The sequence below is a fragment of the Eriocheir sinensis genome, unplaced genomic scaffold (genome assembly GCF_024679095.1).
Source record: "Eriocheir sinensis breed Jianghai 21 unplaced genomic scaffold, ASM2467909v1 Scaffold830, whole genome shotgun sequence".
In the NCBI taxonomy this organism is placed as follows: Eukaryota; Metazoa; Arthropoda; class Malacostraca; order Decapoda; family Varunidae; genus Eriocheir; species Eriocheir sinensis.
This window is the reverse complement of record NW_026112198.1, coordinates 178,213-195,704: the sequence shown is the minus strand read 5'-3', so window position 1 is coordinate 195,704 and position 17,492 is coordinate 178,213. Positions and strand designations below refer to the sequence as shown.

General features: G+C 42.6%; 1 protein-coding gene across 1 annotated transcript; it reads left to right on the top strand.

The window, feature by feature from the left end:
- Positions 1-5,227: 5,227 nt before the first annotated feature.
- Positions 5,228-16,767, top strand: LOC126994607 (piggyBac transposable element-derived protein 4-like). The gene is made up of 2 exons (XM_050853918.1): positions 5,228-5,299; positions 14,166-16,767. The coding sequence occupies exons 1-2, from the start codon at positions 5,228-5,230 to the stop codon at positions 16,086-16,088; spliced, it is 1,995 nt and encodes a 664-aa protein (XP_050709875.1). The 3' UTR covers positions 16,089-16,767.
- The last annotated feature ends 725 nt before the right edge of the window (positions 16,768-17,492 follow it).

Below are 17,492 nucleotides of genomic sequence, written 5' to 3'. Positions count from 1 at the left end.
CGAACTTGTCGCCGAATCATTTCGTGAACAAATCCGGCGACCGGTTCGCCGACATGACCAAGATTCTCAGGAGTCTGTGACCATTCGGCGACATGCCGGCGAATGCTCAAGACATGTCGGGACAATTCGGAGAGATGTCGCCGGCTATTCGGCGTCCATGTCGTTTTTTTGTCGCGGAATAATTGATGACATGTCTCCGCATTGTCTTCGTATGTCCCTCAAGTGTCGGCGAAATTTCGGGGACAATTCTCCAACATTGCAAAGATTTCTGACAGCTGGTCATATGATGTCCATGTGACATATAAAAAGCACGGGAATCCGGGGTGCAACACACTTCTTCACCTGCAGCTGAAGAGCCCACCTCGTCTCGCAGCTTGTTCCAGGAAAATGGCGAGAGGGTGATCAAATCGGCTCACTCGACCCTCTGCGGAACCCAAGAGCTATGGTAGGCCCCAAGAATGTTCGCGCCTACCTCATGGACTACTACAACACCCTTTGAGCAGTGCCCTGGCAGGGCAGAATTATGGATGAGTAAATACCGTGTGTGATAATATGTGTGATAATATGTGTGGTAATATGTATGATAGAATGTGTAATAAAATGTATAACACTGACTTGGTTTTGTTTTGCCCTCCTACATATATTTTAGAATGAATGAATATTTACTTAATATTAATAAACATACCAGTAACTGAAAGAAGAAATACATTTAAATAACTAAAAAATAAAATAAATAAATAAAGTAATAAATAGTAAATATATAAAGAAATAAATAAAACTGTTAGTTTCATGCCTATTTTATACATTCATGATTCTTCTTGTTTTTCATATTTTCTTGTTTACTATTTATTATTATATTATTTTATTCCACATACACACACAGAGAGAGAGAGAGAGAGAGAGAGAGAGAGAGAGAGAGAGAGAGAGAGAGAGAGAGAGAGAGAGAGACACCCGTGTACATCTCCCACCGCGACCCGATTGCCGTGTCGTGATTAATTCGCCGAATATTCGGGGATATGTCCCCGAATAGTCTTGGCCATTCGGCGACATGTCGGAGACATGTCCACGAATAATCAGCGACATGTCGGTGACAAATTCGCCAACAAAATTAAAATTTCAACGGTCAAAATTCGGCGACAATTCGCCGAACACCACGACTTGGACGCCGAATTGTCTTCGGCGTTCATTTTGCATTCGTGCACATTCGGCGAACGGCCGCGAATTTTTCATGCAACATGAAACTTTCGTGGCGGTCGTGACCAACTGTCAAAAGTCGCGCGGTGGACGCAGACAGGTCCCCGAACGGCCAAGAACAGGCAAAAAGATGCCGAACTTGTCTACGACACAGGATGACTTGCATATTCGCGCACATTCGTGAATAAAATTCGGCAGTGTATTTGGGGCTTTAGAAAACAGAAGAAAATAATCTTCCATTGTATGTGTGACCTATTATTTTTATTTCAGGTCTCCACCTCCTCTACCTTGATGCATCGGAGAGGAAGGCATTAGATGCCTACATGCTGTATTACTGGCCGCTGTTAGTGTCTGTAGATGAACCCCAGCTGCTTCGTATTTCCAAACATACATCAGCAGACTGGGGACACATGCTGTTCACAGCTCAGCTTTTCAAACCTCAGCAGGATTGTGAAAAAGACGGGTTAGCTGCAACAAAATTCATAACATTTCGGATCCTTCAGCGCTTTGGAATAAATTTACTGACCCCGCATTTCGGCAAAATCTTGCCACGCAATGCAGGCATACCTTGCCTACCGTCACTCGTTATTACGAGTTCTCGGAAAGTAGAGCCAGGGAAGGCAGTGGTCTACACGCTGAAGAAAATGAGGAGCCACTGCGGCAACGAAGATGACCACACCGCCCAAGACAGCGCTCCCGGTGTGGAGGATGAAAACGTACGTATGTGTCACGTGGTATGCGCTTTAATGCAAGAATAAATAGCCAAACCTGAATGGAAACCAATATTAACTAATGTTCTCAACTATGGTCTCCAATAACCTGATGAACCGGGGACTGAGAGTTTCCTGCGTCCAGCTACCCTCTACAGCAATCGACCAGCCCTCCTGATATCGGATGGCGAAAATGTGGAGTGAGTAGAAAAACACTAGTAGTGTGAGTGGCATGCATATAGCAGTGTGAAATTGCTCAACACTAACGATTTTTCACTTTCAGGAGTGCCTCCTCGCTGGGAAACCGATCCTGCAACAGGAGGCAGGCACAGCTATGGAGTAAGTAGACACAACACTAGTAGTGTGTGTGATGATAGATGTATGCGGCGACATATCAGACATGTCACGAATAATCAGCGACATTTCAGAAGTGTCTTCGCCAACAAAATTAAAATTTCAACGGTCAAAATTCATGTACTGTCATCGCTCGAACACTACTGCTACTTCGCCGACCACCCAGCACTATATCCAATGAGGAATTAATTTCGGCGAACGGCATCAAAGGTTTTCAAAGCAACATAAAGCTGCCGTAACGGCATGTAACTATCAAAGGCGCGCGGTGGACGCAGACATGTCGAACGGCCAAGAACAGGCAAAAAAGATGCTGAACATGTCCCAGTACAAACACTTGCATATTCGCGCAGATTCGTGAATAAAAATTCAAGTACTTGAATAGGCTCAGAAAACAGAAGAAAAAATATAGGCAGCAATTCATCACGTTGACCTATTTTTTTATTTCAGGAAAATGCACCTTTCTTTGATGCATCGGAGAGGAATTCCTGTCACCGGTTTGTTTATATATATTAAGGATCGCTGTGATATGTTCATGCATGAACCACTGATTGTTAATTATACATCAGTTCTGGTCACACATGCTATTCACAGCTCAGCTTTTCAAACCGGTGCAGAGGATTGTGAAAGATGATTCAGGGGTTAGCCGCAACTTGCCATACGAGGAAAGATTCATAACAGTTCGGAAACTTGTATTCTCTAGAAAGGCAAAGGTTTACTGAGACATGATCGAGGTTTATAAATGGATGCAAGGGCTTTAATACCGAGACATTATTAAGGTTTTGTTGGAAGAGAGCCAGGACACGAAGTAATAGGTCTACGCTGGATAAATTCAGGAGCCACTGCAGCATGGGCAAAAATTGGTTTACTACACCGCCCAAGACAGCGTGGTGTGGATGATGAATAGGCTTACGTATGTCATGTGGTAGTGCCAATACAAGAATCACTTTCCAAAATAGACTAGATAAATTCATGGACAATGATATCAACTATGGTTAGATACACGGGAACTTAGGGTCTGAGGAGTTTCCTCGTACAGGCCTACCGGCCTACTTAGAGACTCGACCGAGCCCCTCTGATATCTTATCTATTATGTCCAATGAATAAAAGATAGTAGTGTGAGTGGCATGCATATACCCATTCTCTCATTCAGTTATCCATTCATATCATACCATTTCACAACAGAACAGGAGGGCCACGCACCCTGATGGCGGAATACAACACTAGCGCGTGTATGAGAAGCATATAGATGATATGCAGTTATCAGAACTAACAAAGCGTTTTCAATTAAGTGGCACCCGTCAATTGGTAAAGAATTCTCAGATGAAGTGTACTGTCATCGCCAGAGTACTCTTGCTGCAAACACCCCAGCATTGGGGTAAACAATGATTAATTTCCGAAATCATCAAGGGTTTCACAGATAATAAAGCTGCCATAACGACGTAAAATCACGTCCAGTTCGATGGTCCTGATCAAGTGAAGGAAGTCAAAGAGTACTTAGACAGCTTTTCCAGTACAAACACTTTTAATTTTCTAAGATTAAGTACAAATTCAGCTACTTGAATAGGCTCAGAAGAGAATTAGCAATATAGACAATATAGGCACGGCAATTCATCGTTCAGTTTTTTTGCGGAAAAATGCACTTTTCTTTGACAGGGCGGGAAATTCCTGTCACCAGTTTGTTTATTATCGTATATATATTAAGGATCATTTGATATGTTCATGCAAACCACTGATTGTTAATTGTATCAGTTCTGGTCACCTTACTATAGAATGGATATCAAATGTTAGAATCGGTGCAGAGGAGGATGACTAAGATGATTCAGGGGTTGAGAAGAAACTTGCCACTGCCATACGAGGAAAGACTCAAACAGTTAAACTTGCATTCTCTAGAAAGGCAAAGGGTGCGTTGAGACATGATCGAGGTTTATAAATGGATGAAGGGCACAATAGGGGAGACATTCATAAGGTTTTTGTTGGTAAGAGGAACCGGGTAGGACACGAAGTAATGGGTTTAAACTGGATAAATTCAGATTCAACAGTTACATAGGCAAAAATTGGTTTAATAATATGGTGTTGGATTAGTGGAATAGTCTTAGAAGTCATGTGGTGAGTGCCAATACAATCGTCACTTTCAAAAATAGATTAGATAAATTCATGGGCAGCGATATTAGGTGGGGTTAGATACGGGAGCTTAGGGTCAAAGGAGCTGCCTGTACAGGCCTACCGGCCTCTTGTGAACTCCTGCGTTCTTATGTTATCTATTATGTCCAATGAATATAAGATAGGATCTTTGTTTCATTAACACCATTACCCATTCTCTCTCATTCAGTTATCCATTCATATCATACCATTTCACAACAGCCAAACCAGGCTGGAGGTTCCATCACGCATCCTGATGGCGGAATCCTCCCACCACCTGACCCTAAGCTGGCGACGCAGAAGCATATCAAGAGTGATGATCAGACGTCCATCTCATGACTGTGTAAGCGTATTTTCAATTAATTGGCACCCTTGCACACAGGGGTAAAGAACTATGAATGTAAGGAATGTATAACAATTTACCCAGAGGAGTACTCTTGCTGCAAACACCCTTACACACATTGGGGTAAACAACTATCAATGTAAGGAGTTTCGGAAGCAATTCATCCGGAAGGGTTTTTACACACACTGGGGTAAAAAACTATGAACGTAAGGAAAAATCACGTCCACGTTCGATCTCTTAACACTGCACAAACACGCGCGCCTTCGGGGAACAATCAACAGTCGCAAGGATAACTACTAATAGCAGTTGCGTTTAATTTGACCATCCCTACGCTGGGCGTTATGGTACCTTTAACTCGTCAAACCATTATCTCTACAACAGCCAAACAAGGCTGAAGGTTCCGTCACGCCATCTGATGGTGGAATCTACCGGCAAAAGCCTTGTATATTCCGTATAGTTTTCACTTTAGGCTCGTTGGAGGCCTAATATGGCGCTGCAGAAGCATCAAAAGAGTGACGAACAGAGGCCCATCCCAGTCTCAGTCAGTATGGCCGTCATGGTCACTCGCAGCGACAGTCGAACGACCCGAAAATGTTGCGAGGGCTTAACAGCGTTAGGGTACGTCTAACTCGTCAAACCATTCTCTCCACAACAGCCAAACAAGGCTGGAGATTACGTCACGCCACCTGATGGCGGAATCCACCGGGAAGAGCCTTGTGTATAATAATATGGCGCTGCAGAAGCATCAAACGAGTGACGAGCAGAGCCCCAACTCTCTCAGTCAGTATGTCTGTCATGGTCACTGCAGCGACAATCAAACAACCCGAAAATGTTGCGTGGGCTTACGCCCTTATGGCCTGAGATAGATAGCATTTTTGGGTCTCAGGACAAATCTAGGTAGCATAATTTCTCACTTTTGAGCCGGGCAGGACTTGTTAGTGTGACAAAAGTCACCGGTTAGCGATATATATATATATATATATATATATATATATATATATATATATATATATATATATATATATATATATATATATATATATATATATATATATATATATATATATATACCCGCGCTAACCGGTGAGTTTTGTCACTCCATCTAGCAGTCGAGATTGAGAAAAGAATCCCAGATTCGAGTGGGTCTCCGTGGAACGGGGATTCTCCTTGCCCACCATGAACCAGATGTATGGTTTTCGAAGGAGAGGTCAGGGTCAAGAACACCCAGGAAATGTGGGAGCTGTGCGCTGAAATCTATTACATCCACTAACCAGTATACCATGGCCTCGACCCTTGTAGGTTTGGTAGTTATGGGAGAGAGTCCACGTTGCGTGTTGCATAGTAGGTTCACGGAGTGAGTGGGTCTGGCAGAGGGGACACGTTTCTTTGTTGAATAGAAGCTTTATGGGGCGGCAGTTAGAATCAAGGATCAGAGAGAGAAAGGATATTGCGCTCCGACGTCATTGTTATGACGTCACAGGGAACGATGACGTCACGCCCACCTCTCGTGGGCAATGTTGCCCAAAGCCATGGCGAGAGCATGGGAAAGCCCCTGCTATTACGTTATTTCAATGCAGCAGAATATGAAACTAGTACAGAATGACCGTTTTGTAATAGGCTGGAACATTTATGCACCAAATCTAGAAAATTAACCAAGAGAACTGCAAAAAATCTGAAGTTGAGCTGTCATGGATGCTGTATTTCGTCCATACTGTACTATGTGTGTTTCATATTTCCTTCTTGTATCCCTACCAAAATATCGGTGACTGAAACAGCAAGGAATGCCGTACCATTCTCTTATAGTGAGGCAAAAAACTGGCCTAGCCTACTAACACATAATGTGACATATGTCTCGATCACTAAATTTACAGGAATTTGAATGTTTTCAGCAGAACTCAACAGTAGTACATATAGATTTATAAAACTATTACTACTTTTTCTAGATACACACCCCACAACATCAGATAAAAAAATAATTAAAGTAACTCTGCACATTATTCTGCTAAGGAAGCTGATTCATTATGCTACCCCTTTAGTTGGTGTGTCAAATTTGGTAGTATAAGTATAAAGATGGTGCAACGTACGTACAGAGAATATTAACTGTTAAACAGTTCATGTCACTATGAAAGTATCTTGGCGCTCAAGACGGTTACGGTAAGGGTTAACCGTCATTCTTTCAGTCACTGTATAGGGATGAGCGAGTGCTGTGGTGCGATGCGTTTGCCTGGGGAAGAATGGGTCTTCTCTTACAATTTCTTTGTTGATGTATATATGTGCATATGTTGGGAAACAGTTGTGCGATTTAATTGTAGCTTATGGTTTTGATGGACGTGTGTCCGGACTTGATCACCTCAGCAGTGGGGAGAGTAATATTACGGTATGTTATCCTAAACTACTAATATTCAACCACCAACCAATATTATGTTAAGTGACGAATGTCGTATTTCAGCCGCCAAAGGCAATTTTGGCTCCTCCGTAGTATCGCAATTCCTCCTGTTTTGTCTGAAGACCAATGTAATAAACTTTATAATTAAATATATTATAACTTATGCCTAGCGTTCATAAGTAGACTTCATATATTGTATTGCTCTTGTACGTGTGTGTGTGTGTGTGTGTGTGTGTGTGTGTGTGTGTGTGTGTGTATAATAGAGAGAGAGGATTTGAACGCGGGCGATTTATAAGACAATAATTACGGAGTCTAGCCTAGCCTACTCTTGGTTGTTGGGCGAGGGGGAATTACCGTAATTACTTCAAGCTAACAGAAATATATGTCCTGACTTTTTTGTAGTACTATGATAAAGAAGTAACAAGAATAGGAATAACTATGGCGCCATGTAATGTATTACTCCTCCCTGTTTCTCTGCGTGAGGAAAGGCTTGGTGGAGGGCGTCCGGTGATGCAGGCCAGATTCACGAAGCCGCCTCCTCTCCGTTTGCACTGCAACGTTGACTTGTATGTTTCTTGTTATCTCGACTGCCGTCGTGAGAGGGTTCTGGGTGGCTGACTGAATGATGGAGTCGCCTTCTTGCCGGGTGGTGTGACGAGGGCCTCAACATCTTTTTGTATTTTCTAAACTTTCAGCCTCTCCATACCTCCTTTTCCATCGTTGGACTGTTCTTTTACTGATCTTCATCATCCCGGCTATTTTCTTTGTTGACATGTCAGCATTGGCCAAATCATCGACAGTTGTCTCCTTCCTGCAAGGAAGCGCCGCGGTGCCGTGTGCAAAATGGCGTCGTGTGCATTCAACCGCCAGTCACGATCAAGCGAGCGTTTGTGAAGGCATGTTATGATATCATTATTTAGGATTATGAAAATAACACATAAATGAGTGATTTCATTTCAGTTACAATGTTCTCATGATTTGAGTATAACCATGGAAAATATTTATTATTTAAGGCAAGGTGCAACATCACTCCTGTACGGTAGTGAGTGGGTATGGGACGGAGAGAGAGAGAGAGAGAGAGAGAGAGAGAGAGAGAGAGAGAGAGAGAGAGAGAGAGAGAGAGAGAGAGAGAACATCCACAGATTAATCCATCCATCCAGCCAGCCAGTTAGAGAGACAGACAGACAGAATATTCATGTTCCGTTGCTTCATGCCATCAGAGAGAGAGAGAGAGAGATGTATGGTAGCGAGTGTCTGCGGGGCCACGTTCGGGTGTCTACTAGTAGGGTTTGCGCGGTAGTCAGTAATACGGGAGATGGTTACAAGGGGCTATGGTAGTTATGGAAGGGACTTGATATGGTAGAGGGGTCATGTTGGCTGTTGAACAGAAGGTATATGTGGGTCGTAAGTAGTGTGGGAGGGTTCAAAAGTGGCTGTGCTGACCAGAGTAGGTGTATGGCAGCGAGGGCTTCTGTAGTAATGGTGGAAGGAAGGAAAAAAGGAAGGAGGAGAAGAAGACGAAGAGGAAGAAAAGTAGGAGAGAGAGGAAGAAGGTGGACCACAGAATTGCCACGGGTACTGCTATAGTTAAACTGTTACAAATAGTCCGTTTGGGCGAGTTAGCTACACTTCCTTCCTGGCGCCTGACCGCGGGCCCCGTGGGGCGTGGGCAGGCCTTGCTCCCCGCCCCCCTGCTCGCTGCTCCCGCAGTCTTCCAGAGGCCCATAGACCCCGGGGGAAGCTTCCAGCACAACACTATGTTATCAAAGTAGCGTGCTCAGTGATAATGGTGATCTGTTGTGTATATGGGTGTTACAGTGGCTCAACTGCGGAAAGTCGTCAAGGTTTTAAGTTAATTATGTTTCCTAGAGACAAACACACCTTAAAGAAGTGGATTTTGGCCTGCAAACGAAAATATTAATATAGTGAGGGTGAAGTCTGCGCGGGTAAGGTCCAAACATTTTCCAAGAAAGTGATAACATCAAAGAAAAGCAAACAAAGCTCCATAGTAAAAGTTTGGTAAAGGTAAATTCATTTAGTAAAAATATTGCGTAAATATTATACAATATAAAGATATGTATAAAAAAAATAATTCATTATATACAGGATTAGTTACCCCTGCAAATTAAGCTATAGAACACTAATGTTCATAAAAGTTTAGAAAACGTTAGCATCGATGGTAAACAGACCAATCAATATTTCTGCAGCTTGTTTACCATGTTTCTCACATTATTTATATTATTGTATAGTATTAGCTGTCTAATTTAATGACTTATCCTTAGCAATGAAAAAGGCACAAAATCTGACCGTGAATAAGAATAAATAAGGGTTTTCTAGTACATTTTATACCGAGAGAGTGAACCAGATGACATACCGCAGTCATGACGTCATCGATGACGTTTCAATGGGCTATCCTTATAGTATATCATCATAACGGAACCCCCACCCCCCCACATTGGACGATGGAGGATGGTATGCCCCGCATTAACCACTCGGCCATGGAGACGCCCTTCTTATGAGGCGAGCTAGGGAAGAGTTGGTCATCAGGCCGGCCGGTCAGCTGCAATACAAAGTAAAGCCAGCGCAGAGTAAATAATTATAAGAAATACTAAGCTTTGCAAATTCCTGTTCTTTAAGGTATGTCCATAAGATACACCTCTACTTAGAGCAAGAGAGTTTCGATAAACAAGTTTTGGATCACTTACTTAATTGACCGACGCGTCCTTGGCATCTTAAGGATAAACGTGAACGGGCTCAGTCCGAATTCTTACTTGACCGACGCGTCCTTCCCAGCAAACCAGCACCGTTACCAGAAGGGCGGCCACCGTCGGCAAAATTTGTAGCGTCAATTCGACGGAGGGCCTCCGTACTCCCAGCAAATATAACAGTCGGCAGAAGGGCGGCCACCGTCAGCAAAATTTCTGACGTCAAATCGACGGATGGCCTCCGTACTCCAAAGACTATAATTATCATTTCCTGCAGTGACATGCTGTAAATGCGTATGTAAAAGACGTTGTTTATGAATGTGACCCAATGGTATGTATGTGATGGATAATGAATCGATCGGTCTTTCCAGAAACTGCAAACGACCATGGGCATATAATATATACACTTATGTGCACACACACACACACACACACACACACACACACACACACACACACACACACGCGCGCGCGCGCGCGCGCATATAACACAATTAACATTCACCAGTGACGTGTATCCTTCTTCGATTTTTTTTTTTTTTGTAATTCAATCATTGTGTTATCATCATTAATATATGAAAATTAAAATGAAATTATGTACTACGTGGAGTTCTATACCCATAATGTGATGCGAAAAAAAGGCGGGCAATCATGATGTGTTCGCTGGAACGCCGGCGGGCGGTGTCACGGGCAATATTGACCCTCGGGCAAAATTGAGCCCGGGAATCCACATGCCTCTGTTATCTTAGCTCAAGCTCGTGTATGTGGGCTTCTTTTCGACTGATATGGCGTCTAGAGCTAGCATGATCATCATTCTTTATTATGATGACAAAGACCATGTCAAAATTTGCCTCATTAAATAAGAAATTACATAAAGTTCGGTAGCTTTTCCTCGTCGCCAAGCCATCCTCCAGCAGCGCTCCGACACCCATGATCGCACATTCAATTTTCTCAGAAAATAGGATACCAATCACATTTACATCAACATATTTCCACAGGTGAATACTTAGGGCATGTTCACACCAAGTTGCGACGCCTGAGATTCATTAATAATGACAAGGGAAGGAAAAATATAGGCCCCTGTCATCGACAAAACTGAGCCTCGGGCAGAATTGAGCCTGGGCATCTATATGCTCAGATTTCTTCGCTATTATATGTTGTAAGATCGTTCTGTTGACATGTATGGGTAGATTAACGCTTTCTGTATCTACATTTTGAAGGAAAACGCAAAGTTCGGCCTAGTAAATCAGAACTTACATAAAGTTCGGCAGCTTTTCCTCGTCGCCAAACCATCTTCTAGCAGCGCTCCGACACCCATGACCGTACATTAATTTTTCACAAAAAAATGGATACCAATCACATTTGCATCGACATATTTCCACAGGTGAATACTTAGGGCATGTTCACACCAAGTTGCGACACCTGAGATTCATTAATAATGACAGGGGAAGGAAAAGTGTAGGGCCTTCCTTGTCTCTAATTTACCGACGTCCATGAAACCGTACACGGCCTGAGATGGTGCCAAGGACCAGGGCGTCTGGTGCAGGTGCATCAACCTCAACTACTACTGCTACAAGCCTGCATCTTGCCATTTCAACGTAATGGAGCAAAATAACCTCGATCAAAGGTAAGTCTTTGAATCTTATTTTTACCTTTTTACCCTCTTTCAGGTCAGGTTACGTTAAGGGCGAGGTTAAGTTATGGGGTATGTTATGTTAAGGATTAGGTTATGATAGGATACTTACTATGGGGGTCAAAGAACCCTGGCTAGGAGGTTATGATGTTGGTTTTGGGAAATTTACATAGATTTGTTGGAAATTCTTGCCAAATCTCGCCTATTGAGGCCTCCCCCACCTAAACTTTGCTTTTCTGACAAGTCCTCAGGGTTGTTGGGGCTAGGAAAGGATGACAATACAAAGAATTGGAGCAGTATTTGTATAGATATACCATTTTGAACCCAAAATATATGCGTAAAAATTCCAAGCAATGCTGATATCGATTTTTTAAAAGATGGCGTTGGCTACTGACCAAGACAGCATTAGATATTGATCAGGATGGGGTTAAGGTATTGACCAAGGTGGCATTAGGTTTGTTCGAGTACCTAGGTTAGATTTAGGCTGGATTAGCTTCGGTTAGGTTTAATTATACGAGCATGCGAACAAAAAATGTTTGTTTTTTGGGGTGAGTATATACTGTACTATAAGTTCACCTGTCTCAGATTTTCAGATGAAACTATACTTTTTCATTTTCATTGCAAATGAACCTTTTTTTAAACCCTTCCCCCACATAACTGAAGGATTTCCGACAAAAATAAGCAGATTCATACAAAAAGCACCAAATTCTACCAGAAAAATGTATTTTCATCTTCAAGCATGTGCTAAAGTTACAGTTTTGGGCAATATTCCCTAACCTAATCCAACTTAACACATTGATTGGTACTCATTGGCACTGGATCAGTACCTAATGCCACTTTGGCCATTACTATCATCACTTTGCTCAGTATTTATCGCCATCGGGTCAGCACATTTAGATTTGAATCTCCTCCTCTACCCCCCCCTCCCCCCTTCTTCCCCTGCAGACCATCATGGTGCAGGTTAATGTGGGTGGACTCTGGAGGAAATGATAAATTATATAAAAACTAATATCGCAGGAATGAACATTCTGACAGTAAGATATACACCATTGTGTTGTATGTGAACCAAGTTCTTCATTAAGAACAACAATGTTTTTAGCAATGAGATAGGTGAACTTATCAATTTTTGGTGTTTTGGTTGCTTTGTTAATTAATTTTGTCACAAATGTGTAACTTCTGAGGAGGAATGAGGTGATAAAAACTGAATTACAACAGAAACAATGAGGGGATCATTTAAAACACATCTAAATCTACCAGAAGAATGTATTTTCATCTACCATTAGGAGACAGGTCCTAATCCTAATACTGTATTTATAAACAATTTATTCAAATAGAATATTTTCTTTCTGGAAAAAAAATAAAGTGTGTCAATTTTTCAATTTTCAAGTTGACAGTTTTATATTATTCCTGAAAAATAAACTATCTTCATAAGGAAAACCATCATGAAATACACAGGAAAAAAGTGTCTGTGCCTCAATATAATTTAAACGAAACCTATCCCAACCTGGTCAAACCCTAATGCCACTTGGTCAGTACTAATGCTCCTAATCAGAACCTAACGCCACCTGGTCAGTATGACTTTTGCACCACCCTATCTTTCGACCTATCTCTTTGTCAGAGGGATATAAATGCTATCCTTAGGGTAGCTTTCTCATGGGGACTGCATTTTAACACCAATAAGAGTGTAGTACTAAGATGTCAGACTTGTTTCTGGAACGCGTACATAGACTCTTGGGTATTCTGGTTATAACAGTCTAAAATTTCACTCTCACCTCAAAATCAGTCAGTAAAGCAGCAGGACTGGCTAACAATTTGCTGAGGTCCACTCTTTGCAAAAATATTGAGTTCATGGTATCCCTTTCTAAAAGCCTTTGTTAGAGTTAGGGTCCCCTTACCAGATGGACAGGATCTTTAGCAGTGCACCACAAATGCGCTCTAATTGGTAACGCTGTCAAAATGCTTACACTGGTACTCCTACCCTCCCACTACGCCTCTGGTGGGAAAAATTTCAATTACACCCACCACGCTCACTTTGCCAAGGTCGCTTGTGGAGTACAGTCATGATTCCCAGATGCGCACCATATTTGCTGTTTTTTTGATCATTTTCTTAGTGAAAATGGTTCCTCCAGCGAAAAGAAAGCTAGTATATTCTAGTGACAGTGAGGATGAAAGGCGATCTCATCCTCTGGGGCCTCGTAGGGCAATGAGAGGGCGAGGAAGTGGGTTGAGCCCAGTTATAGTGACTCCTACCACCACCACCCAGCCTACACTATTATCCACCTCTGCATTGACATTTATGGCCTCTACTGGTGCCCCAGCAGCTTCAAGGGGTGCCAAGACCACCCATGGATCCTCTGTAGGTCGAGCAGGCAGGTCGACTGTGCGAGGTCGACCACACGGGAGAGAGAGGAGGACAGCGCGTGCATTATCTACTCACTCACAGCCTAGCACACTGCCTATCACCACAACTGTCTCTCTCCAAACTATTTCCTCTACTACTACTACTACTACTACTACTACTACTACTACTGCTACTACCAGTACTACTACTACTACTCAGCCTTGTACTAGTGGCACTTCTATAGGGACGTGTTATGGTAGAAAAGGTGGTATTAGAGTCCAAGGGAAGGTGAAGTCTGTCCTAGTACAGAACACCCTGTCCACCCAGTGCCCGACCACTAATCCCACGCCACCCTGCCAGTCCAACGTAGGTTCTACCACCAGCCTCACTCCCTCCAAATTTGTCGCCATACTCGCCACACAAGACGATTTTTCTGACAGCGACGAAGATTTGGAGGCTAAGCGACAGGGTTGGGTGATTGACAGCGATAGTGGGGAGGTTGGGGAATCAAGTGACGATGCTGACGGCATCTCTGTCTATTTCACGAGTGACCAGGAGGAGGAGGAGAAGGTAGACGCGGAAGAACATCAACAGCAAGACACACAGCCTGAACCCAGCCATACTTTGGTTCAGGAATTTCAATGGACACCGGGGGACAATTTCATACCACAATTGCATGACTTTGACCCTAGTAACTCGGGTCTGCGTTCTGCCTGGCCCTGCGACAATGAAGCGACTGAGAAGGACTTCTTCAGGGCCTTTTTCGACGACGACATCTTGGGGGTCATCGTCAACGAAACAAACAAGTACTATGCCTGGGTGAAACACAAGACGGAGGTCATTAGCCCCCGCAGTCGTTTTACCTCCTGGGTTGATACTACTCCTGAGGAGCTACTTGTGTTCATGGCCCTAGCTCTGGTGATGCCCCTAATCAAGAAGCATGCCCTTCGAGATTACTGGAAGCGTGATCCAATGATATCAACACCCCTATTCCCCAAGTTCATGTCTAGGGACCGCTACCTAATGTTGATGTCATTCCTTCATTTCGCAAACAACGACCAGCCCAACAAGGAAGATCGCCTGTGGAAGATTCGACCCATTATGTCCATGATCCTCAAGAACTACAGGAAATACTTTTACCCTTTTAGGAAAGTAGTGATTGATGAAAGCCTGATGCTGTTCAAAGGAAGGGTAGCTTTCAAGCAGTATATTCCATCAAAGCGCCACCGTTTCGGAGTAAAGCTATTCGTACTCTGTGATTGCGAGACAGGCTTCATTCTAGACTTCATTGTGTACTCTGGCACCGACACCGACATTCCGAAGTTACGTCCTGGCGATCCTCTGGGCTTATCAGGACAGATAGTAAAGAAAATGATGGAACCCTACACCGGCAGTGGGCATGTACTCTTTACCGATAACTGGTATACCAGCCCATACCTTTGTGAGTACCTGCATGAACAGAAGACAGGCATGTGTGGCACAGTCAAGGCCAAGAGAAAGTACATGCCCAAGTTTCATAGGGATGACCAAGTTCTCCTTCCACACCCCAGCAGTAGTGAGACTCCTGATACTGAAGACGATAGCAAAATCACGGCCCACATCAAACGTCGACAGAAGAGGGCAAAGAAACCTAGAACCATAACCCGCCGTCAGACTGAGAAGATCCTGGCCATAAAATGGACTGACAGGAGGGATGTTCACTTACTTTCCACCATCCACGAAGGAAAAATCAAAGAAACTGACAAAAAACACTATAGAACCGGCAAGCCCATCAAGAAGCCCGACGTCGTCATCGATTACATCGAAAACATGCGTCTCATTGATAAATCAGACTGCATGTTGAGTGGCGTCGAGTGTGTCAGAAAGTCGACGAAATGGTACCAGAAACTTTTTTTTCACCTAGTTGACCTGACAATGCTGAATGCTTACAACGCCTGGTTGGTGGCCCGCTACGACCCCACGAAGCCTAAGATCAAGTTCAGGGATTTTGTGTATAACGTGTCATATCAGCTCCTTGAGGAACATGGCACTGTCACATCACTGACACGGGGTCGTCGCAGTACGATGAGACCAGACAGGCTTCAAGGGGCAGCCTACATTTCCAGACATCACTTGGCACTGACACCAAAGAAGCCTGGTGAAAACAGACACTGCCTTGTACAGTGTGTTGTCTGTAAACTGAAAAACAAGAGAACCCGAGTGACGAGTTTGTGCCCTGAGTGTGACGTGGGGCTGTGCCTCGGGGACTGCTTTTTGCGGTGGCACACACAGAAAAACCCATAGAGAAAACGAAAAACTCACCAAAAACAGTGTCTGTGTAAATATGTACAGTATAGTTATAGTGTAAGGAAAATAGTTATGTTACTGTGAGTACTATGACTGTAAAATAAGTTATGTACGTATCATAAGCTAAGGTATACAATAGTGGATACTTTTTTTTTTTATATAAAATGATATATTCTGTTCGGTATTTGTAAATACAGGAAACATTATTTATGCAAAAAAGGCAAATATGTAACTGTGCAATGTAAACTACATGTGCATAGACTGTGTTATACGATTTCATGCACTTCATTTTGTGTGGTAAAATTCATCACATACTGAAAATTCTTATCATGTACAAATACACACAACATATACAGACAGTCTAACAGCAGAACATCGTCTCTGAGAAGCGGGAGTCGCATTATTGCGTTCCGCTGGAGGCCCCAGCTTCCCCCACCCTCCCTCCTTCGCCCGGGACGGAGCGGAGGTTGCCAAATCACGCCGCACTCCAACTTCAAGGCTCTGTTGCGGCGAAACTAAATTGAGTATTGCCAAAATATTTTACCAGTATATGCGCATAATAAGTATATTGATGATAAAAATGTTTCCATTCAATTTTGTAACACTCGATTTTTTCGTGATTTAGCCGGATCACGGGGGGGTGCCCATATACCTCTGATCGGATCGTACGGGTTAACCTCTGTATGGTCGTGACAGTGAGTGTTTGAAGAGCCATTCTGCTGGCAACCAATATTGTTATACTGACCCTGATGGATCGCGGCTACAGGGAATTGCAATCACTGTGGCTGTGTTACGAGCGAACATTCATCCTCCTGTCCATGCTGGGATTATATATATATATATATATATATATATATATATATATATATATATATATATATATATATATATATATATATATATATATATATATATATATATATATATATATATATATATATATATATATATATATATATATATATATATATATATATATATATATATATATATATATATATATATATATATATATATATATATATATATTTGAAAGCTGAAAGGGGTATATGAGTACGTGGTCATATTCACACCTATAAGGTTGTTTTGATTTTTAAGGATTGATATATTGAGGTTTATAGTGTTTTACTGGCATGTTGGATCAGTCATATGGGCAGCTTCATCAAGTATAGAGATAAATAAGTGGATTGGAAAAGTATCATTGTGTGTGTGTGTGTGTGTGTGTGTGTGTGTGTGTGTGTGTGTGTGTGTGTGTGTGTGTATGAGTGGGAGTCGGTTGAGATATGGCTCTTTATCTGTATCTGTCTTTCATCTGGCTATGTAAGTGTCTGTCTATCTGCATGTATTTCGATGCGGATAGCTGCAAAAACCCTTGTAAGAGAAGCTAGGCTGTAAAGTGAA